Source organism: Lepidochelys olivacea (genome assembly GCF_965140295.1).
Source record: "Lepidochelys olivacea isolate rLepOli2 genome assembly, chromosome: 6".
Lineage (NCBI taxonomy): Eukaryota > Metazoa > Chordata > Testudines > Cheloniidae > Lepidochelys > Lepidochelys olivacea.
In genome coordinates this window covers 52,749,575-52,775,106 of record NC_140416.1, presented here as the reverse complement: position 1 = coordinate 52,775,106, position 25,532 = coordinate 52,749,575, and the positions used below count along the sequence as shown (strand labels likewise).

Here is a 25,532-nt window from a genome sequence, read left to right as displayed (position 1 = left end):
TAGCCATGGTAGCATGGGCAGCAGCAGCACAGCTTAGACATGCTGAGTACAAACTCATGTGTGCCTACTCAGCATGGATGCCGCCTGTACTCGTGAGGCTACTCTACTATTTATAATCATGCTAGCTCTCCCCAAGCTAGCATGAGTATGTGTACACGAGCTGGGAATCACACCCCCAGCCTGTAGTGTAGATGTAGCCTAAATGTGCAATGAATAAAAATTCCCAAACCATTCTCAGCATCCTGGAACCGTCTTTCTTCTCCCTCCCCTAAATGAAAGACAAACAAGTCTGTTTTTCCAGTTTTGCATTCTTAAGATTTTAGATTTTGGTTTAAACCCATGTTTTAAACCAGAAAACTCATCAATATCAAGATTGAATACACTGGTAAGTTTATTTTAAACATTTCGATAAAACAAAGACATTTACACCATGTGTCAATTTCATACTTCTAATTGTTCTGCATTAGCCAATGATGCATAAGATAACCTAGATGGTCTTTCCCATCTCTAATGTCTCTAATCTCTAATACAAAGGAGTAGCATGACACGAAGAGGCACAAAAAAAGGGGAACAGTACAAATATATGGCAAGACACCTAGAAACTTGATTTCTGGCATTAGTGAAGTTAATATACCTGTTAAATGTTCAGCTTCCCTTTTGAATATAAGCCTTACAGGTTCCCTAAAGGACCTCACCAGTTAAACATTCCTGCGCTGTTAACACATGCTCACATTAGCAAAAGCCATACCGTTCGCATAGTTTTCGCAAGCAGTGTGGGCACAAGTCCCCAGCCCTCCCACCCTCTGAGAACCATGCAAGTCTCCTAAAGTGGTCTACAACCCAATGTTATAACATGAACAGAAAATAAAAGCCCTGGTTAGGGAAACCATGCTAACAGCAGCAATTAACATTTGTTGGAGAACACTTTTAAATGTGGGGACGATGAGATCAAGAAGGTGCAAGTACAAGGAAATGCGAGACTGAAAAACTCTTGTAGAAGCACAGGCAGTTTCAGACAGAGCCACTGTTCATGAGACTCTCAGGTCACGTTAAATAAATAGAGTAATTTAAAAAGGTGTCTTCTCTTTCTCCTCCTATTTCAAAATAGGATTGGCTTTTGTTCAGGTTTCAGTCCAACAAGGTTCTAGGGATTCAGGTAAACAACCAACCCCAATAAAATCATTTGAAAAAGACAGAGGAAGATTTTTATAAGCCCCACAAAAGGCTGCAGTAAAGTTCCATCCTGGCTGGGAAAACTGCAAGGGAAAACATTTTGAATTGACACACCATTAGGGAAATGACTTCTTTAACAGACTTTAGGGATGGTAGCCCAGAATTAAGAGCTCCTTCCAAGTCAGCTTCAGGAAAGAGGATTTTGGAATGGAGGTAAATGAGAAGCCTAACACTTGAGCGGTAATACCACCTACTAAAATATATTTATAAAGGCCAAATGAAGAGGTTTTTTGTTTTACACACCAAATAATGAAATGAAAATGTTTAAATGCATCAGGAAATAATATTACTCTGGTGGCATAGTCTTGGAAGATCACCTGTGTTGTGTGGCATTCACATCAATCAGCAGCTAACATATTTCTTGGTATACATTTAATGTGTTCTCTGAATTAGCATCTGGAATTGAAGAGATTTGTTCCCATACATTTTCAGGAACTTAGGGGAAGATACTAGTAATATTAAAATCAAACACATTTATCTCATCATGTGAGGCTTTCATTTAAATACTGAGTAAAATCATCCAGAAGTGTCCCTTGATGATGGTTTCACAGAAAAGGGACTGCCAAATACATTCATAAACGGTCTTCAGGATAGCTTGGGAGCTGCACATGAACCATTAGCAAGTACAGAAAAGACATCTGAAATAGTCAATGAAAGGCCAAGTGAAATTGAGTGAACCTTCTCCACAAGGTTGTACCTTGGATCTTAGAGTAGCCATTAATGGCAACAAAGCATCATGTCTCCAGACAGATTTTTTAAAAACATGTCTTTTTCAGCCCCCATCTCACTGTGGATTTTTTATTTATTTATTTATTTTAAATAAAAGAACTAGAAATCCAGGAACACTTACTGTAGGTCCTGCATGAACAAATAAATGATCATGTAGTGTAGTAAGAGTGCATTATGGAGCATTTCTAAAAAGTAAATGTCATTTAAAATCTATTATTCAAGCCTGGAAGTACTGGATTAAAAAATAAAACTATAATAGACAAGTTTCAGAGTAACAGCCGTGTTAGTCTGTCTTAGCAAAAAGAAAAGGAGTACTTGTGGCACCTTAGAGACTAACCAATTTATTAGAGCATAAGCTTTCGTGAGCTACAGCTCACTTCCTCAGATGCATATCATGGAAACTGCAGCAGGCTTTATATATACACAGAGAATATGAAACAATACCTACTCCCACCCCACTGTCCTGCTGGTAATAGCGTATCTAAAGTGATCATCAGGTGGGCCATTTCCAGCACAAATCCAGGTTTTCTCACCCTCCACCCCCCCACACAAATTCACTCTCCTGCTGGTGATAGCCCATCCAAAGTGACAACTCTTTACACAATGTGCATGACAATCAGGATTTGTGCAGGAAATAGCCCAACTTGATTTTACACAATGTGCATGACAATCAAGTTGGGCTATTTCCTGCACAAATCCTGACTGTCATGCACATTGTGTAAAGAGTTGTCACTTTGGATGGGCTATCACCAGCAGGAGAGTGAATTTGTGTGGGGGGGTGGAGAGTGAGAAAACCTGGATTTGTGCTGGAAATGGCCCACCTGATGATCACTTTAGATAAGCTATTACCAGCAGGACAGTGGGGTGGGAGTAGGTATTGTTTCATATTCTCTGTGTATATATAAAGCCTGCTGCAGTTTCCATGATATGCATCTGAGGAAGTGAGCTGTAGCTCACGAAAGCTTATGCTCTAATAAATTGGTTAGTCTCTAAGGTGCCACAAGTACTCCTTTTCTTTTTATAATAGACAATAGTCCCTACCAGAACCTATAGCTTTAAAAGAAAGATCTCACAATTCTTGTCTGAAGAACTTAAATGAGTATATAAGGGGGCTAAGAGTAACACACTAGTTGTAGCGGTAAAATGACATGGAGAGACATGGATTCAACCCACATAACATAGAAAACGAGGGGTTAGGTTGCTGTGAAGGCAGCATGTGCTCTGTACTTAATGGCAGCCCCTCTAGTAACATAAGTAGCCCTGAATTAGCTCTGAATGGAGTACTATTCTCTTTCCCAGAGGAGATGTGCCTCAATGCTAGTCCTTGCTGGGAGAGAGGAGTATAAACAGAGGAAAATGGGATGATTCTTGGGAAAGAATATAGTGGTCTTGAACTCCAGTAAACAGCCTTACAGGCAGAGTGCACTCTATGTCACTTTTTGGCCATTTTTCAGCAGCTGCTTACCACTGCATACAGAAGAGGTGATGTTGTACACAAAAGGACAAAACTGCAGACAGCGGATCAACTTCAGGCTGCTCTCACACTCCTGACACTTTGTAGTTAAATCCAGCGCATGCCTGAAGGCTTGCAAGGCTTTGCTGATATTCTTCAGAGCCAGATAGGCATTTCCTAAACTCAAGAAAGTCAGGGGCTGCAAAGAGAAAAGCAATCTTGTATCAGCACAACAAATGTGTTTTGGGTTCAAAACCGAAGGTAAGCTATTGCAATAGACCAAGTCTCATTCCCTCTACACTCCCAAATCAGCGAGAAGGGTTTTAAAACCAATAATTAGTTGGACATACTGACTGTGCTTAGAATTTCAGGCTTTTAAAATGATACATAAATCTGACATATACCCACAAGTATAACATAAACCACTTATTTACAGCCCATCTTAAACATGGCACATTCTACATATGGCAGCAAAGAACGTGAAGTGAAATGTTTTAGGGGAGTTTTTAGTGAGGAGCCAAGAAGTCTAAAGCAAAAAGGTATCACGTAACATGAGATTTAATATGGGACGGGAGGGCCAACTAGTCTTTTGCCAGTCCAAGCTTATTGTTCTCCAGAAAATAAATAATTAAATTACTCAGAGCTCCAATTTCACACTAGCTTAGGATTTGTGTCTTTCAGCCCATTGTTCAATTCTTTCCAGTAGTAAGCAGACACTCTTACTCATAACTTTGACTATCCAAGAGCAATCTCTTGCATCAGAGACAAAAGACATTGTAATTATTCTTCAAAACTAACTGACATGCATTTTAGATATCATCCAGTGATTTAAGTCCTGGCACACAATGAAGCATTACACTTTGTTTTCAAAAGCATCTTTATGGTTTATGCAGAGAAATTAAGTGCTGCATCTTACCCTGTGACCAGAATAATGACCACGCTCACGCAACAGAGCAGCCAATGTCCTCCACTAAATGATACTCCTTGTCATGGAACTTTTAAGACTAGTCATGGCTTTCAAAAATTTTGCTTCTAGTATTAAAAACATGCTTCAGAAGAGTGTGTGCTTTTAACAATCTGATGATGCAATTAAGTCACAAGATACTAATTCATGTCCAGAGAGTTAATTCAAATTTGAGTTCAGTCTGATGCTCCAGCCAACCTTAGTCAGCCAGTTTATTGGATTCTTCTTCTTATGACCTCCCATCATGTGTTTGATACCTTCATTTGGTGGTACTACTTCTTGGGTGCCTTTGGTAATTCATTGTACCTCATTCATTCAGACAAGCCCCAAATCATCCTGCCCTATTGTTAAATCATACCTTCTTGTTCACATTATCTTTCCCTTACACACCAGAGAATCCCCTTTAAATGCCAACTCTAATCTATCCACTGTCTGGTTAGCATTGTTAATATAAGGCTTTTGTGGTAAATTAACTGACATCACTATAGCACGGCACACTCAAGTTTGATTGCAATACTCTCAGTCTTGAACTGCTGTAGAGTTTTGCCAAAGGTACTAGAAGAACCTTTGGAAGAAACTCCCGCCAGTGCAACCTGTTTCTAAATACCATGAGTATTGTCACTCCCTCCCTCCAATTTCCTAATTCAATTATTTCATCATTCATCCCTTGCTTTCTTGTGATCCTCTTTTTTCATACACTTATCTGCGATCTAAACTGGTTAGATTCCTTTTCAGACGGTTGCAAAATTGCTGCTAGCTCTTCTATTAAAAATACCCCGATGCTACGCAGCTGATTCTAGTTTTGCCCTCCCAACTTATTTTAAAGTGAATTTAGTGCGGGAGGGGCTGACGACCCTGGAGATTCAAGTCCTTTGTCCAAATAAAAGGGACAGCATGGGCAGAAGCAACCAAATCTAATTGTGCAACCATTAGCTTCCCATAGTACTGCTGAAGTGCCTCAATTCTCGGCCCCAAATATGATGGGGGAAGGAGGAATTGTGATCTGGACTCTTGTCCCCGGGGAACTGGAGTGAGACAAACTCATTTCACTTAGGGTAGTTTTTGTTTAAGACTTACACAACTTTTTCTGGCCAATCCAGTAGTTATATACATCTCTTATTACAAGCAGAAAAGTTGCAAACATGGTCTAACTATATTTAAAAAGAGAATTGAATACCAATGTTTTCCCCAAGAAAATTTTCTTCAAATCATTTACAGGCTACAAAGTATTTTACAAAATTTAGAAATATAACATAACTTTGTACCAGGCATATTTATAGTTAATGAGAAGTAAAGTTAATCAAAATATTTGCAAAGATACAACAGCTCTTGCAATAGTCTATTCCCACAAGATATCACAAGCAGCATTAAAAAAAAATGCAAAGAAAGGAACGTAAAATGCATGAGATTAATCAAGAAAACAACGGAATCATCCAGGCAGCAGAGATGGGTGTGTGTTATGAAGGGATATCTAGATAGCCAAGAGACTATTTTTACACACTACTTCTTTTGGAACACCTATTGATCTGCAGTAATCCAGTTTTGCACTGTCTCCCCACATTTCTGAAAGGCATGTTATTTATCTTTATATCTATCTACCCATTATGTAGGGGGCAGCAGATTCCAAATTAACTCTTGGGCACAGCTAAGTGATGACTAATATTCAGGCCATGGCTACACAAACACTGTATGGCAAGCCGTGGTGTAGTGCCAAGCACTAACTGTCTGCATGTTCTCTAAAACCCTGTTGTTGTTCTCTAAAAGCTTTCTAGTGTGCATTGACGTACTGTTTGAATGCGCAGTAGGGAACTTTTGGTGCACAGTACCTGAGTCCATGCAGTTAATGTATGGCATGCTGGAGTGCTGTAGATTTACACCCCAGCTTGTTGTGCAGTAAGTGTTTAGGTAGACGCACACGTAGATTTCCAAACCTAATTCTGCAACCATCAGTTTCCAAAAGGAGAGGATACAGTCTCATACTTTTCATTTCTCTTGCATCTTCCATCAGAAAACTTCACAGCACTTCCAAACATGAATGAATTAAGCCTCACAACAGCACTATGAAATAGGGAATGGGGAAACTGAGCCACAGTAGATCAATTACTTGTGTAATATTACACGAGGAGTCAGTGGCAGGGCTAGAACAGTACTTTGATCTCTTGACTCCCAGTCCTGTGCTTTAGCAACAAGACTACATTTACCCTCATGTAAAACCAGCCTTAGTAAAACTGCTGGGTAGAAGCAACTTCTCAAGGATAGCTTACCTCCTATCAAACCTGATCTAAACATATTTTATGTAATGGTTTCTCTTTCCTCCAACACACAAGGATTAAATGTTAACATAAAGAATCTCCATTTTAGATATCAGTGATGCCAGGATTTGAATCCAAAAACACAGCCAGCTGGTTGGAATTCTGGTGTCCAGAAGCAACCTAATTTATTGTCCATATTTAAAGCTATTTATTCTTCCAGACACTGATACTTTAAGCATCCGGTGTTATCTGGCACTTTAATTTCCTGATCTTATCAAACATGAAGCAGCAACTTAAATGAACACGTTCCAAATGAGATGCCTGAAGAATTACATATATGAGAACAAAAGTTGGGGATGGGAATTAATGAAGCAATGTTCCAGGAAGACTTTTGTTGTTGATTACTAAATTAATACAAAAACAATCCTTACCTCAGAATTATTGATGGCCACAGCTTTTACCAGGAGCTTACTGGCATCCAGATGAAGACCATAATGAAGCAAAAGGTTAGCTAGATTGACTAAAGGGATATCCTGATACTCATGTGGGGCTAAGTTCAATGCTTTTCGCAAGCATGAGACAGCAAAGGTGCTATTTCCAACAGCACGCCAGTAGAGTCCAGCCTCATTAAGCATAAGCCATAAAGGATCCCTTGGCTGAAAAAAAGTCACAACATTTCAGGAAATTACAATCGCTTACCATAAACTCTCTCCAACATAAGCAACTCAGTGTATTGCTTTTTGAACTGGATACAATTTATTCTACCTTGGCTGAGGGTACTTAGCTTACCATTTGAATGTCACAGGTGCAGGGTAGATGAACTAATGTTAATTTAGTAGCACCTGTTGCTCAGCAAGAGCATTCAGCTAGCAACCTTGATTTATGGGATTGTCCTGAATGATTTCCACAAAGTCCTTTAATGCATACATATGACAATCCCGCCTGGCCACAGGAATCAATGATTCTTAGCCCTTTGCCATTTCAGGGTGCAAGAACCACATTGCCACATGTACACATAAAAGGATACCATCCATTTGAGAAGTAGTCAGTTTCAAAAAGTAGTTGAAGGTGGTTCCAGTTCCTATATCTGATTCAAGTCCCTCTACCAATTTGAGGTTTTAGAATATTTTCCTATTTTAAATAATTATCTATCCATTTGTATTTTGGGTAGTGCCCACAGTGTGCTGGGCAACTGTCTAAACATATAGCAAGATAGTCACTGATCCAAAATGCTCACAACTTAAAGTAGTAAACATGGTGGGGCAGAGGGATAAAACGTACAATCAATCAGATTTCTAAATATTCTTAGCTGTCCCTTGACCTATAGTTACATGAAACAGACTAATTCATTCTTTAGAGAAGGAACAATGAAACTACGTAGAGTTGTGTCAAATGCACAACAAAATATGTAAAACAAATACTCTCTCTCTTTCAGCTGTAGCAATCTTAGGTGTTTCTTATAACCATAGTGGGTAAAAGTTTTCAGAGAGAAGTACATTTTGTAGATAATGGTATTTCTGTAGTATTTTTGAATCAATAGCCTCATACTAAAAGGTTTTATTTGCATTACAGGATATAATGGATAGTTTAATATGCTATCAAATCCGTTTTCCAATTTTTTTGGGTAATCTGTAATTGTAGGACAAATCTAATGCTTCAATCCTGCAACAATTTACACATGTGTAATGTTACTTGTGTGAGTAAGTCTTATTGATGAGACCACTCACTGAATAATGTCACGCATGCATGCAGATCGGTCAGGGGTGCATTCTTAGGCCCTATACTGAAACACAAAAAAATACAGTGCTAAATGCAATGGTCTATATGCAGGGCTTGGAGTAATTGTTTTACTCCTAGACATAACTGTAGTCATAGCTATTATTGTCTAGAACCTTCAGAATTCTAGAAAGACTTCTGTATTTCAGTTTTTAGGGGTGGGAGACATTTTTGTATTTCTAGTTGTAAATTATGGTTCCTCCTCCCAGCACTTGGTAGGAGAAGCAGTTATTTTCAGATTTACTACTGCTTTCTTAGCTGATTTTTTATTAACTGTAAGAGACACCCTAACTTAAATAAAATCATTTTCAATGAAACAGTTGTAGGGTTTTGTGCACAATTCCTTTCCTCTCCCTTCATGTTGTGAGGAACAAGCGACATGCTGCCTATCATTCTAACCAATATTGTTTCACTGTTTCCATGTAATCTCCACGTTGGCCTGTCTCTATGCATCCAAGTATTATGTACTTCATTTGTAAGCTCTCTGGGGGCAGTGACTGTCTTTTTGTTCTGTTTGTACAGTGACTAACACACATAGGGTACTGGTCCATAATTAAGACTTCTACGTGCTACAGTAATAATTAATAAATGCTGTGCAAGAGTTAGCAATGGCATTGCTTATAAGGGTATTGCAAAGGCTTTAATCCTATTTTTTCAACATAAGGCTGTCATTAATTTAAACATTCAAACCTGTTTGCAGACAGATTTAGTCTTTCCCCAGGAAGACCATGATGCTTACTGCTGAACTTCTGCTCTGAAAATGCCTCCTGTCCTCTGCAATTTGTGCACATAAGCATGACAAGAACGTGCTCATGACATGCTCTAACTGGTTAAGAAGTTGTTTATTGGAGAAGCTTTTTCAGCACTAAAGCCATGAAATAATTGAGTATTACCAAGGGAAAAAAAAAAAACTATGCATTCGGATGGCCACTTAAGAAAACTCAGAAGGTAAGACATTAAGCCTGCAAAGAATTGTTATGTGCACAAGAATATGAATACCACTCAGATCTGTACTCCTTCTTATGGTCAATGAAAAGATGACCAAAAACTCCACATATTATATTTAGGCTTTGACAACGTGGTATATACACGAAAGGCAGCATGTCAACAGAGTGAATTTGACATCTGTTAAGACTGAATATGATTTCTCCAAAAGTTTTTCTCCATCCTGACATTTACTATTTGTATTGTGGTAGCACTCAAAGGCCCTACTCATGATCAGGGTCCCATTTTGCTAAGTGCTGTGCAAAGACTTAAGACAGTCTCTGCCCTGAAGAGTTACCAGTCTAAACAGACAAGCCAGACGAAGGGTGGGGGAAAGGAATATAATATAAGAAAAGCAATGTCTATTGGTTGGCGAACATCATGTTCGTTCCAGGTGTATTTATTGTTTGATTCAGGAAATGGCATTGTATTCCCTTGCTCAATATCTTGCAAATTTTTACAGGAATGAAATTCACTCACTCCACCAGTGTTCTTACGTAGGAAGAAAGCTATAATAGGGTCCACTGAGTAAGCTGAGTGAAAGGGATGCTTCTCTGAACATTTGTGGTTCTTTGTGGAACCTAGATCGAAGGAAGTTAAAAATTTCAGCTCTGCTATATCCACCAGGCAAGGCAAATTGTAAATAGTGTGCCACTGAACAACATGAGTCTAGTTATGACACCTCATAGATAAACAAGTATTCTCAAATTTACTTTGAACTACAATTCTTGACTTACCTTCTTTATAGCATGATAGATGAATGCTCCTATTTGCTCCTCTGTAATAGTTTGATTGTTGATACGCGAATGCAAGATCTGAACACGAAAAAGCATTTAACAGAAAAATAGGGTGGAAGATTTTAAAGTTCTCTCTCAAACACAGCTATATCCTGTAAAAACTATCTGGCTTGATCAAGTCTCATGACCCTAAAATTTCCTAAACCCCTTCTTTGTACTGTAGCTGAAAAGTGATCCCTACAGATGCACTGTTGGTGGTCTGGGGGAGGGGAAGAGTCTTAAGACCAATTAAAGCAACCAAGGGACAGTAAGCAATAACGAAAGACAGGTAAAAGCGGGTGTCTCTCCTGTGTCAATGAGGTGGTAAAGCCAATGAACAGTTTTCATGTGGTCTTCAGAGGTTTTAGAAGACGACAGTACTTTCTAGATTAACTATCATTTTTTGTCTACACACTTTTGATAGGTGTTTAAAGAGGCCATGTCATGGGACCTCATGCCAGATATTAAGAATTTACACTTCCCAGCAAGGGGAAGCCTATGGAAGTACTGAGCACCTTGCAAAATCAGGTCTATCTTTTTGTTATGAGAATCTGTCAAATCCTGAAGACCTGAGCTCTAAGGCCGTAAAAGACAGACACTCAGAATGAAAAGGTTACTTATGAAAACAGTGCCTCTTACTTGTCTCGCATGATCATCCGGAATTTTAAATTTCAGCTCCAGATGACCATCTAGTTCTTTGACCAACATGTACAGAGTTTCATTGTTACGGACATCAATAATAGACGAACAATCTGGCAGCTGGGCCTCTCCATGCACATGGGCCTCTCCTGGGCTACTCAGGATCGATTGGACTCTGACAGGGAAAAGAACCGAGAAGACATGAGTTCATGTTTCAAATGGTGGGATGTAAACACACAAACAGCTGAGTGGCATATGGCTGGTCCTGTCCATACTACATTTTAACCATCTTAAATCCAGGAAAGGGGACAGTCATTTTGGAAATGGTTTCCTGACTTGGTTATAGCTGTAGTGTGGACAGAGCATTAGATGGATGTGACTCCTTTTGTGGAGTGGAAAGAAGGAGGGCCTCCAAGAGAATACAATTGCTGCCTGCTACAATCAAAGATTGACACATCATCTTCTCCAGCCAGAGGGAGACCCAGCCACTTTAAAAGAATAATACACCAGTTGGTCAGTGACCCCAGATTCTCATAATGAGGCCACATCAGTACAACCAGATTGTACAATACAATGGGAAATTCACTTTATGATTAATCAACACTTGCCCGAATCCTCTGTTTTCTGGAGGCAGGAAATAGGTTGGCAGTTCCTCTGGGTTCGGGATTGTTGGAAAGGATTTTACACAGTCTGATCTTTTAGGCCAAAGAATATGCTGTTTATCCTAAATGCAAAGAAAAAAAATCCTTAAACTATTGAGAAATAATTAATCAATCTTGTTAACGTTTTCATTAACTAAATGATAATACCACCTCAGGAATACAGTAGGATGACAAAAAAAAAAAAAAAGAGCAAGCTCTTCCTTTAAGATAATGGTTTCCTGTCTTTTCTGGAAATTGTCCCAATTTATCAAGCCAAGATTTCGGTTGCATCAGCACAGTGCTTTCTATTTTTAGTAAATTGTGCTGCTCTACCATGAACAGAGGTTTGGGCTCTAAAGCCCAATTCTGCAGTCATGAGAGCAACCCAAATCCACATTGTGTGGTAGAGTTCACACAAAAATGAATGGGAGACAGGCAGAAATAGTGGTCCACTAGTGCTCAGCAGAGCAGCTTACCTGAGACAATGAAGGAGAACTCAGGAGTACCAGGCACATAAGTCCTGCTACATATGAGTGGCTGGACACTGCTGCTTTAGAATAAACTTTTACGAAAGGAGTACACAATCTTTCATGATAGCCCTGTATAAAAGAGCGAGCTCATACGCTTTGCTCACCCTGTAGGCATCCGATTCTAGGCCCCATAGTGAAACAATAGAATGGGCAACAGGAGAAGACTGCAAAGCGTGGCTGAGATCGCTGTGGTTTGCGTGGAGATCCAAATTCACGGATGTCATACTGGATCTCGATGAGTCTTCTCCAAACTGTAGATAAAGAAGAAAATGACAGGGACATTATCACTATTTTTAGACAGTATTTCCTTTCAAGGTAATGAACTACTAACACTGAATTTTGTAGGTTAGATTTGCTTTTCATCACTTATGCAGGTTGTTTACTTCTTGCAATTCCCTTAGCTTTGGCAGCAAAACGAGACTCATTAATGTATGAGTCATTTCTGGTCCTCTTGCACTAGCACAATATTAGGGTTTCAAACGTATCAGGAGAAAATGCAGATCAAAGCAAAATACTGTTTTATTGTTTTTTAAAGAAATATTGTGAAACCCTTTTTATTAATATCAGGCTTTCCAAACTTTTTACGAATACAAATATGATATCTACTTTTGCAGAGTGTTTCAACCTTTCTTCAGGCACTATCAAACCCAAAGCATAAAAGCTGGCATTTTAAACTACTAGAACAGTAGCAGCAACTCGATTAGTATTGAGAGTCATTGTCAGATGGGCAGAACTCACGTTATCACTCACACTCTTAGCCACATAAAATATTCGGAAGTATAATGCTGATTCCCTCCTCTTTAAATCTCATTATGTTACAAAAGTTTTTAGAATGATGTTCATCAAGATGAACTGACTGAAAATATCAAGAAAGATGGATCGCTATCCATCTTAAATAATTTGTAAAAGTGTATATAAAGTAAAAACCAACAATTATTTATATATACTGTGATAGACCCAGGCCAGTTGGGTACAGCAAAGTAGCCCTATTGGGATCCAGGAAGTGGGCGGGCAAAGCCCGCCCACTGCTAAAGGATCCACCCCCCGCCCCAGCCTAAGTGGGGGTCCACAGGACCTGGAAAACCAAATAATTACGGGGGACAACTAATGAACAACAGGGACAGGAGTGCGGTCAAAGGGTCAAATGAAGAGAACCGGATGGGGACACTGAGCAGAGAACCTGGACAGCACCCACTGCTCCTCAAAGGTGTCAAGGAGTCAGTGGACGCCGCCCAGAGGAACTCTGCCCGGAGGCGTGAACGGACAGAGGATCGGAAACAGGCCCCACAGTCACAGGAGACTCCATCGGCCAACCTCCTCACCCTGGTTTTATAGATGGCCACTTTAGCCAGGGCCAGGAGGAGGTCCCACGACTTAGTGGGGCCACGGACAGGGAGTGCATAGATAAGGAGGTGAGGGGAAAAGTGCAACCAAAATCTTAACAAAATATTCGTGAGGAGCCGGAATAGGGGACGCAGCCTGGCGCACTCCAGATAGACGTGCACCAGGGTTTTCCTCACGCCGCAAAAGGGGCAGGTGTCCGGGATTGGGGTGAACCACGCCAAGTACATGCCCGTGCTCACGGTCCCGTGAAGGAGCCGCCAACGGATATCCCCAGCGGGCCTCGGGACCAAGGTGGAATATAGGCTGGCCCACCAGGGCTACAGCAGAGTAGCAGAAGGTAGATATACCGCCTTAACAGTTTTTTGTTTCCTGACTGACTAGAGCAGGGGCTGCGCCAGGCTAATGAGAACACCTGACTCCAATTAACCTGCAAAGAGTCAGGTGAGGCCATTAAGCCAATGTGACCACCTAACTCTAATTAAGGCCCCTTTGATAATATAAAAGGGCTCACTCCAGTCGGGCAGAGAGAGCTAGAGGAGAGGAAGTGTGGCTGAAGGGCTGGTTAATGAAGACACCCTCAAGTCATGGGTAAGGGTGAAGAAGGGAGAAGCAGGAGAGCTGTGTAGAAGTGGCCCAGGGAAATGTAGCAACTCTGGCAGTGAAAGGTTGGCTGCCAACAGCTGCTACCATAAGGGTCCCTGGGACAGAACCCGGAGTAGAGGGTGTAGTTTCCACCACTACAGAAACACCTCCTGGGAGGGGAAAACAGGCCCCTGTCAGGACAGGAGGCTAAACTGCTTTGGCAGGAGGCTGTAGGAGCAACAGAGACTGTGGGAATTCTCTCACTAACCTCTATTGCTGGCTTATGATGAGAAGGGCACAGTAGACTGTATCCCTGGCTCTAGAGAGAGAAGGGCTACGTGGAGGGTTGCAGTAAGCCTCTAAAGCTAGCATAAACCGCCTGGAAGCGCGGGACCCACGGGGACAAGGTCGGAGCTCTGCCACAATACACACACTTCTTCAGCTGTCATAGTGGGGTACATTATTCTATGGGAAGTACTATATGTGGATCCAAAGAGAAAACTGATTCCTTAAAGGCATGTGTCTCTTTATGTACATTAGTTACCTAGTGTACGTTTGCTGTGTCCTTCAAGGAAACTAGATTTTGAAATGGATGCTTCACATCTCCAGAGGCACACCCCTAGCTACAGGACATTTAGCATATTCATGTAAGACAACTACACTCCTTCTCAAATCATCTGATGCCTGTACTTAATAGAAAGAGGGCATTCTATACAGAGGAAAAAAAAGAGTGATTGAAAATCCAGGGCAATGTTGGGGTTTCACAAAACACTCCAGAACATTTTCCTCCCAAAAAGATAGTTGAGAAGAGCCCTCATTTTGCTCCCTCCCTATGCAACAAAACAAAATCTTTAAACAACAGGCATTGGGCTGCCAAAATCCAGAGTTATTTTCGGTTCTCCCACTATTAGCAAAAGGGTCACAGGAAAGTTACACGAGCAGAATGTGCCTTTTACTCATATATATATATATATATATATATAATTTATTAAAAAAAAAAAAAAAAAAAAAAAGGATTGTGTGGTAGCAATTATGGACATCTTATGCCCCAAGGACTTGTGTTGCTTGAGTGACTAGTAGTGGTGCTAATTCACAGACAAACCTGAACATATTCCACATTTTCAAAAATGTCCCCACGGTGATAGCGAACAGGCTGGTCCCACTGGCAGTGCAAGCTGTGCTGTTGGTTGCCAAGCCGACATATCTGATGGTTCCCTATGGAGCACAAACATTAACAAAAGTTCATTGCTGTGAAAGAGCAGAAGGTTTCTCAGCTGACCAAAACCAGCACATTAGCTTGCAACTAGACTCGGATATCTTGTTGACTGGTATTAAAGGAGAACTCCATCTTTGAAAGAAGATAGCTAAACTAATATTTGTGTAAAGGACTACATGACATTTGACTACACTTCCTGCAGTACAGTTTGCATGGAGTTTGGGATTTGACATACCCAATTCTGCATTCCCTACTCATTTTCCTACAGTACTTTTGCACTTCATTCAGCCTTTTTGGCAGTCAGTCTTTTCCAGATAGGCACAAGAGTGCTGCTGAGAAAACTGAATGGTTGCTCAGATACTGGAGATGTAGGATAGATTTAATCCTTTAACTACGAATTCACAGAAGAAAGGACATTATGTTCCAAAAGTTTGCTCTTGTAGTGCATTGAGTGTCCTAGATTTACTCGGAATTCCCTCAACTCTAGAACCTATAGCTTAGGGCTTATCTACCCAGCAAATTAGTGCCAGGTATAGACAGAGTACCTTGCCTTGCTGCAAACACCCTACTACATGTGCACTAAAAGTTCTGTAGTTGAAATCTGAGTACATCAAAATGCACTACAGAACTTTGTGTGCTGTAGTAAAGTCCACATGGTGAGTTAGTGCTTGGCAAGCTAGTGCACTGCAGATTCACACCCTGGCTTCACACCCAGCATTAACTTGTTATGTAGATAAGTCCTTAGAATAATTTATCTAACAAAATTCAAATATAGTTTAGTATTAAGTAGGAGGGATGGGTTTTTTGTCAGATGTTTTCCTGCACAATTTCCTAGCCTCCATTATTCAAAGGCCTCAACATTTCAGCATTTCCATTTCTAGCTATGATGGACTACAGTTCCTCCATAAGCTAATCAACATGGGCTGTACTAGCTCAGGGCCCCTAAGAACAACAAAACATGCTCCCTTTTCCTGAAACTAAGCGTGTTTTATAGATTTTTGCCTTTGCCAGACAAGGACCCATGGACTGATCGGAGAACATGTCACACACAACTTTTTCAAAAGCAAAATGAAATGGCCACCTAAGAGCATCATAACCCAATATGGGAGTGAATTGTTTCACTGCATTACGCTGTGACTGAAAGTGACTAACTCTTACTCGTTACATTCAGTGCTCATTACAAAATTTGTACCTAGTTGTGCCTCTTTTGCCATCTGCGTCTCATGGATGATGTTCCTCAGGATTTGCTCTTCTTGGATCAGCTTGTGCTTCTCTAAGATCTCCTGTTGTCTCAGGTAATGGTCATGCTGTTTTTGATATTCCTTCAACTCATTTAGTGTTCGCTGAAGTGATCTTAAAATTTGACACCAGGAAAGTTTATGCTGAATTGTTTTAAACAGCCATCTGTCGTTTCACATTCATATGAAACTTTTGGTTGCTTACAATATTTGTATTTATGATTATGCAATAGTTGTAAACTGTTGTAAGTTAAAACATATCATTGTTTTACCACAATGGTGAGCAATAATCACAGGAACAGAACATTGAGAATGAGACCTCTTGCATATGAATTTTTATTAGGCTTTTCAGAGGATGCATGTCTTAGTTACCTATGCTGAGCTTCCAGTTTCTGCTCAAGTTTTTGCTGACAAAGGACAGCGTGCTTCCTTTTTACAGCTTGCTCAAACCCTGGTTTGGCCTGTAAAGCATGATCATAACACAGGACTGAGTGGTTGTACTCCCCAAGCATCTGAAGAATGATTGAAAGAGAGAGAAAGTTAGCCACTGTTCAGTAACATTTAATGAAACACTTTCAGTGATTAATAAAGATCAGTTTTTTACTTCAATTTAATATTGATTTGTTTTAATCAGCAGCCAATCTCTTCTGAAATTAGAACCATGTTGTTGGGTAAATCAGCTACAAGACTGGTTTTGCTCTAAGAGGTGTTTTCAACAGCAGATATAAGCTTTTCTTTGTTAGTTGAAAGATTAATTTCTCTGCGAAGTTGGTTGGATTCAGACCTCTTAAATATCAAGCTTGAACAATGTGTGAAATTTATTGCAGGATCATTTAATCATTGCGCTGTATTTTAAAAGTGCTGCAACTGTAGCCAAAGAGATTAAATTATACCATCTGGTTTTCTGTAGTTCTTGGAAAATAAAAATCTTATTTACTGCGTATATATTTCCCAAAGTGTAATAGCTGGTAAAGAAGTCACTGTAATCCAGAGCTGCATGGACCACGATGGCTGCATCCGCTGAGAAATGAGCCCTGTGTAGAACATTTGCCAAGTTTACCAGGGCAATATCTTTACTGTGCCTAGAGAAAAAAGGAAAAAAAAATATTAAAAAGATGTCTGATAATGACTTTCTTTATTCATGTTTCTTGTTTGCTTTCCAGGCACACGTTACAAGGACTTTCCAAAACTAACAGCAGCTAGTAAACATTGCAAGTATGCAGTGCTGACTTGAAGCCTTAATTGCATGATCTAGCCCAGTGGCTCTCAACCCTTCCAGACTACCCTATCCCTTTCAGGAGTCTGATTTGTCTTGCATACCCGCAAGTTTCACCTCACTTAAAACTACTTGTTTACAAGATCAGACATAAAAATACAAACAAGTGTCACATCACTCTATTACCAAAAATTTGCTTGCTTCCTCATTTTTCCACATAATTATAAAATACATCAATTGGAATATAAATATTGTACTTACTTTTCCATATACTATACACTGAAATGTATAAACAAGTCATTGTCTGTATGAAACTTTGTAATGACTTCCCTAGTGCATTTTATGTAGCCTGTTGTAAAAGTAGGCAAATATCTAGATGACTTCATGTACTCCCTGGAAGATCTATGCATACCCCTAGGGTATATGTGCCCCTGTTTGAGAACTACTGATCTTGCCAAAATATATTCTAAAAGTATGTTTAGCTTCTAGATTGTCTGTGGAAAAACTACTCATTACTCAGTCAGGGGAACTAACTTAATATTGGATTGTTCCAGCCAAGGTGTCATTTGGATGGATGGCATTATGTTTATGAAAGCGTTGTACTGTTTTTCATTTTTAATACTCCATCTGTGTACTTTACAATCAAATGTACATGTAACCTTTATTTCTCATACAGGGTGTATAGACAAACTACTCAAGCTTCATTTAGCAGTCCAGAATCATAGAGCAACACACATTTAAAATAAAACTAGGTACATTACTGAATCTCTTCACAATAGTATCTGTGCACACCCTAAAATATTTATGGATTTATCATTATAACATCTCTGTGAGGTATTATCCACATTTTGCTGATGAGTAACCGACAAGGAAGGCATTCAATGACTTGCATCAAGAACATGATTTCATGGCAGAGCCAGAAACTGAACCTAGATCTTCTACATCCCAGACCAGCGTCTAAACTATAAGATCATCCTCTTTCTCCTTTATCATTCCAAAAGTCACATCATAAGTCACAGTGAGCAAGCAGGATTTGTCTCATCAAGGTATTTACAAAATTTGCTGAAGTGCCATCTTGCAAGTTTCAGAAAACTAGAAAGTATTGTTTACTAGAATATACTAAGATTGAAGCACAGCTTTGAACTGCTGCCACCTATAACCAACCTCAAATTGTGGTTGAGAGAATGAAATCAAAAGTGGGTTTATAACCTCTAAAGAAAGCTACCACTATTCAGCTATGCAGCCACCCCAATGGCACAGCAGAGGTTTCTTCAGTGCCAACCATGTAGCATAAGTTATAAGAGCACTGAGCTTAATTACAAAATACCATATATTGCAACTACTCTGAGTCATCAGTTTTCAGTTTCAATTAATTCACCGTATAGGTAGTGTCTACCCTCACTTGTACTGTTGCCCCAGGCCAACCTTTTCTAAATGGTGTTTTCCTGGAATGTCACTGGATTTTGAAAATTGATGTTTGAAGAGTGGCTTTGAATGGATATTAATATTGTTAGTGGCACTTTCCTGATCACTGTGCACTCTCCTGATACAGCAGATTGCTACTCATTCATCTAGGGGGACGATCACAGATTTAGTAGCCAGAGAATAACCCTTCCCACCAGACTAGACCATCTCCAGGGATGCTACCAGAGCCCTAAAATTGCAACAGCCACCGTTGTTCCTGTGTTCCCAATCTGACAAGACTCCATTACAAGATGTGCCTTGACACAAGTAGCTTAGTGTTGGTTACGTTCACATCTCATTGTACCAACTATTCTGCAGCACATTTCATACCTTCTCTACAGAATTTGGCCAATAAATTTCTACTAAAAAGCAGCAAGATTGTCATTCTTTTGGTATTGTCAGGTTTGTGGATTACTGAAGTGAAAGACTGCACAAGTCTAACATAAATTGAATAAAATTTTCAGTCTTTACCTCCTGGCTATTTCACCCTCTTAAGAGCTATTTAAAACTGTAGCTGCTTAATAGTGAAACTCTGAATGGCAGTCTCTATTCAGTAGACTCTATCACCCATTTTCTTAGGATACAATTTTCAGTAACTAAAAAACTGTATACTGTTTAGGATAAATAGAAAGCAGACTGGAAAAGGAACCTGTATCAGCTGCTCTCACCTTGAGGAGAAGTGGAGAGCCCGCATGGCACACTCTACTACCTGATATGGCTCATTCTTTATTCGCCAATAAAATGAGGCCATATTATACAGCACCCAGGAAGAAGAATTCTGTAAGAAAACACATGACTGTAACAACTGTAACAATCCAAGAGCCAAGGTATACTATAAACCAATAGGCTGACTAGACTTTCCAATTGGTACTGGAGGCAAAATTAAACTCTGAACATGCCTTCAGTTATGCCTCTCCTTCTGCAACAATGCCCTTCAATAGGAGCTGGGAGCATTTAAAGGGAGAATGAATCAGCATATAAATACATCAAGGATATATGAACCCCAATATTAACTTTCACAAGGATGCCTGAAGTGACCATTTAATCATCAACATTTTTATTTTAAGCTGAATAAGGAATGTGCACAGCAGTATGATGCAGAAAAATCTTTGAGAAAATGGCCATTTCAGTTCCATTGTTTTCTCTTTTTGATGCCTTTGCTCTTTAACTACTTGGGTTCTATTTCAAATGTTCAGGCTGTTAAGTGATGACTGTGCATTTTCTGTGGTTTGATGAGCTATATCTCACCAGTTACTAAAGCTGAACTTTAAATCATGTCCATTTACTTCTCTGGCTGCTGATCCTCACTGCAGTGAAAGACATGGCTTCCCGTGATGTGTTTATTTTCCAGTGGAAAACACTGAAGTGCTGCCCCATGTACCAGGGATCTCAACATTTGTTGGTACTTGCACATGATGAATAGTATGTGGACAGACAGTACCCATAGCGTTGTATTCCACAAATACACTGTATATGCAACAGTACAAGAGCTTCTTGAGGCTGTTCTTGTGCATGCCACAACTATGAGGGTCCCTACTGTCATACCTTCATTAGACCTTCATAAATGCGATGGCCTATGTCCTCTATACTTCTTCCTAAACGTCTGGATAAGTAAATGGAGATAGGATCTTCTTTAGGTAACAAAGGTGCGGAAAGATTAACTCTTTCTTGAACACCCTAGATTGAGGGAAGAGAACACAATAAATGTCTACTGAAAGTTTTATTGAGGCTACAAGAGTAAAATACAGCAGATTTCAGGAAAATTTACAAAATAATACTTTATGCTCCTGTAGCATCTTCCACCCGAGTATCTCAAAGTTTCTCAAGCTTCATCCTTGAGACATCAGCATTATACTCACTCTTTTACAGATGGGAAAACATTAGAATGATATTAATGCAAACACATCCAAAAGCAGCCTCTCATCCTGCATTTTTTGGGGTCCCCCCCAAATTGAGATAACTAGGATCTTATTTTCTATGGTACTGAATACTGACAGCTCCCATAAATTCAACTGTGGGTGCCAAGTATCTCTAGAACATCAGACAAAGTGTGTCGAGCGAGGCACTGCAAAAGTTAATGCACAAAAGGAGTGAGTGGATGCTTTTGAAAATTATTGAAAATAATTCAGGACCCAGCCAGGAATAGAACTGAGAAACCCTGGTTCCTGCTTCAACTGCAAGAATATCCTCTCTCTTTTGGAAGTAACAGAAACCTTTTATTAAAACCACTTCTTTTTAAAAAATAATCATCAAGAGACAGACCCTAAGGCCAGGTCTACACTAGAAACTTTTGCCACTACAGTAACGTTGCTTAGAGGTCTGATTTTTATACAACTTTTCTATACCAGCATGAGCACTCTTTTGCTGGTACACGCTAAAATTTAGATTAGGAAGGTTTCCCAAAAGCTATAACAGCCAACCTCTTCAAACCATCAGGCAGGAGGAGGAGAAACACCTTGCAATTGCCTACTTACCCTTAAGTGCTGAAAAGCATGAATGCTGTATGGAAGATCTAGAATTTTTGTACAGTCTGGTTGTTCTAGGTCAGGAGGTACAGGAGACCGTGTGTCTATATAGTCTTCGGGGCTAAAACCAGAAAGCAACATATCAAACTCAGTGCTTACAAGTGCTTTAATCCATAAAGTTCATGAGAGGCACTAGTGAAATAGTTAGTTAAAAATACCAACATTTTGTGCTGAACAGACCACTACTTCTAAAAAATGAACATCTGTGTTTGAGCTAGTTAGCACCCCTGAAGCACTCTCTCAGATTTATGAGTCAGTACAAGGGATAAACAGTACTTTACTGATTTGGGGCTTTGCTCTGAAAGTGAATTGTTAGCTACCTTAGAAGAGACAGATTGATACTTAGAAATATACTAGCTGGGAGATTTTGGCAATACATGTTGAGGAACATCTGTCCACCCAGTGTGTTTCTGTTGTAATTATTCTTCCCTCTACAAGGCAGAGAGTAATACATTCTGACCAGAGAAGTCTCTCTGCCCTGGTCTACACGAGTTTAGGTCGAATTTAGCAGTGTTAGATCTATTTAACCTTGCACCCATCCACATGATGAAGCCGTTTCTGTCGACTTAAAGAGCTCTTAAAATTTATTTCTGTACTTCTGCCTGACGAGGGGATTAGTGCTGAAATCGACATCGCCGGGTTGAATTTGGGGTACTGCGGATGCAATTCGACGGTATTGGCCTCCTGGAGCTATTCCAGAGTGTTCCATTGTGATTGCTCTGGACAGCACTTTGAACTCAGATGCACTAGCCAGGTACACAGGAAAAGCCCCGGGAACTTTTGAATTTCATTTCCTGTTTGGCCAGTGTGGCAAACTCAGCAGCACAGGTGACCATGCAGTCCCCCCAGAATGTTTCTACGCTCCCCCATCATCTCCGTCCCTGAGGTTATTGCAGATTAGAAGGCGAAAAAATGCACTCGTGAGGACATGTTTTCCGAACTCATGAAGTCCTCCCGCACTGATAGGGCACAGCTTAAAGCATGGAGGCATTCAGTGGCAGAGGCCAGGAAAGAATTGCTGTGTTTGCTTAACAACAGAAGTATTATGCCTCGCTAGCGATCCTGCCCGAGCCAGGTCACTGTGTCACAAGCACTCCACGCTGTGTCAGCCTTGGGCGGGGGCAAGACCGCTTTGTGAGCGGGAAGGCCATAGATATAGACATTGCATTAGGTAGCTTCTGTAGCTAGAGAAAACAAAACATTCTTGTGCATTCGGCAAAATCTGTGGCTAAAAAAGAGAAGTCCCGTGACACACCAAACTATTAATAATACACAACCACACGTTATATAAAGTATAATAGGGACCACGCGAGGGGTACGTTCAAGTTGGGTTTCCATAGTGTAGTGGTTATCGCATTCACCAAACACGCGAAAGGTCCCCGGTTCAAAACCGGGTGGAAACAGGTCCCTGATCCTTTTTCTGACTCCCCTCCTGCATTTTTAGTCTTAGAACAGACCGCACTGCGAAACTTTACTTTTAATTATATCAATTATGAGTTAAACAATATGGAAGCTCTCTCTAAGTTATAGTCCCGGATTCCTTACCCTTTCAGCTGCTCTGATAAATTAACATTTTTGTTAGGGGCAGGGGAAAATTTTCATGAAGCCTTTTATAGGGACTAAATGCTATCTAGGACTCTGAAATAATCTTAACGTGGCCCACAGAGTGCAATCCTTCATTCTGGATTTGTCATTCCACAAGCTGAGCTGCTCCTTACTACTGTCCAGGCTTCATGAGCCATGGGAGGAAGGGGTAGGTATGACCGTGCGGTGCTGCCAGCTGGGAGAGCAGCCTGAGGCAGAAGCCTCCAGCTTGCATGATATTCCAGGCAGGACTGAATCTCCATGAGACGAAACTTAAAGAAGAGAATGACTTAGAGCACCGAATGGGAGTGACTACAAGAGGAGAATAGCCATGTCTGTCCAGGCGCCCCTGATCGACTTCACCTAGGTCTACAAGGAGCACCCAGGAGACGTACGATGGCCATCAGTCCTACTGCACCATCTGCCACAAAGGCAAGGAGCTGCTGCTGTGTAGCAATGCAGTACCGCGTCTGCCAGCAGCACCCAGGAGACGTACGGTGACGGTGAGCTGAGCGGGCTCCATGGTGGTATGGCAAGCATGGCTGCGGGCTGAGTGGGGCTGGCGGCTGAGACCCCGGCTGGCAGGTGCTGGCGGACAGAGCCCCAGACCGGCAGCGGGCTGAGCGGCTAAGCCCGCTGCCAGTCTGGGGCTCCGTCTGCTGGCCCTGCTCAACCCGCTGCCTGCCTGGGGTTTGGATCATCCAGGCAGGTAGCGGGCTGAGCTGGGCCGGCGGACGGGACCCCGGAAAAAAGGTGAGAAACGATTGTCTGCCATTGCTTTCACGGAGGGAGGGGTGCCCGACGACATGTACCCAAAACCACCCACGACAAAGTTTTTGCCCCATCAGGCATTGGTAGCTTAACCCAGAATTCCAATGGGCAGCAGAGACTGCAGGAACTGTGGGATAGCTACCCACAGTGCACCGCTCTGTAAGTCGATGCTCGCCACAGTAGGGAGGACGCAGCCTGCCGACTTAATGCACTTAGTGTGGACATACGCAATTGACTGTATAATATCGACTTCTATAAAATCGATCTAATTTTGTAGTGTAGCTATACCCTTAGATTGTGATATACAAATATTATGAAGAGTGAAGAGAAACCTGTAGAATCTGGGAATGGGGCTAGACAACTCAGATCTAGGGAGAGGAAGTTTTAAATAAAGTAACCCTTTTCCACACCTCAAGTACACACATGGCAAGGCAGGAAGATCAGCCCTGAAGATCACCTCAACCAAAAAAGTTGAGCTTCACATGGACTATTCATATTCCTTTTATCTTCTAAGCATTACAGTTAGGTAGCATTTGATTCATTAGTTTTCTATTTCTGGAGATGCAACTTCAAATCTGTCTTGAGTTAAAAATGAACCAGGTGGTTTCAGTCTGCTCCACACTAGAGGAAGTTTATCCACTTAAGAAAAAAAAAAAACCACCACCATGTAGCTCAATTCACATGACTGACACTCACTACTCAGGAAAAATCCTGGTTAGGAACATTAGAGTCTTTATAGATCATCATAGACGGAAGCCCCGAAATGCAACACTACAAGTCAGGATTGAAGTGCATTAGTTTGGGGTGGAAAGCAGTACTCCTCCACATACAGTGAAAACCCCTCCAACATTAACACACAATAAAAACAGATGCCATCCAAGGGAACTATCATCGGACAATTTCTTAAAAATTCTCGATATGAACTTTTTTTGATCTCACGCTCACGTATTAATCTTTATTTTGTAAAACCTTATTAAAGTACAAGAGTTTCATCTCATTACCTGATATCTTTGCTCTCTAAGGTGATGTATGTGCCATCATACAGATCCAAGTCCCCCAAGGGCACCTTTGCTTTAATACAGTCTGGATCCTCTTTATTATGCCTTTGTTCCAGCCCTGTGTCTCGGTCTTCATTCTCCTCTATATGAATCTTTTGAGCAACTAACTGTTTCTGTAGGAATAAGAGAAATAGAAACATGCATATATTGAGGTAATAAAGCACATCCCCACTGACAGGACACTTGCCCAAGCCAAGCTTCTTTCTTACCAAAGCAACCCATTCAAACAAAAAACAGCACCACTACCTAAACAGGTCTCCCTTGAGAAATGAGAGTCTGTTACAGATATTTTGATTTACCCTATATATATATATGCTTACAGAAAAAACAGTATAAACTGACCAGACCCTCCTTTATTTCTCCCATTGTCCCTAAAGAATGACCAAAGAGCACTCAAATTTCACTGTAGGTAAATTTACAAACAGAAAGAGGAAACACTACCACAAAGTGTAGACTCCTTGTGACAGGGTGTACCAGGTCTTCACAACTCCATACAGGAGGGCCCACTGCTCTGCTGCACCCTGCCCCACCAGGAAACAGTTAGTTGAGAGGACAAG

General features: G+C 40.7%; 1 protein-coding gene across 1 annotated transcript in view; it reads right to left on the bottom strand.

Annotated features, from left to right (window-relative positions):
• Positions 1-25,532, bottom strand: part of TTC17 (tetratricopeptide repeat domain 17) — an 88,017-nt gene that overhangs the window by 43,462 nt on the left and 19,023 nt on the right. Inside the window, exons 3-16 of the mRNA XM_084631215.1 lie at positions 24,919-25,088; positions 21,512-21,623; positions 20,583-20,714; positions 19,706-19,815; positions 17,295-17,439; positions 16,730-16,869; positions 16,312-16,472; positions 15,006-15,118; positions 12,082-12,228; positions 11,415-11,530; positions 10,807-10,981; positions 10,129-10,206; positions 7,063-7,287; positions 3,428-3,614 (exon numbers count right to left, since the gene is read on the bottom strand). Coding sequence (XP_084487341.1) covers positions 3,428-3,614; positions 7,063-7,287; positions 10,129-10,206; positions 10,807-10,981; positions 11,415-11,530; positions 12,082-12,228; positions 15,006-15,118; positions 16,312-16,472; positions 16,730-16,869; positions 17,295-17,439; positions 19,706-19,815; positions 20,583-20,714; positions 21,512-21,623; positions 24,919-25,088 — 2,011 coding nt within the window. The remainder of the gene's footprint in view (positions 1-3,427; positions 3,615-7,062; positions 7,288-10,128; positions 10,207-10,806; positions 10,982-11,414; positions 11,531-12,081; positions 12,229-15,005; positions 15,119-16,311; positions 16,473-16,729; positions 16,870-17,294; positions 17,440-19,705; positions 19,816-20,582; positions 20,715-21,511; positions 21,624-24,918; positions 25,089-25,532) is intronic.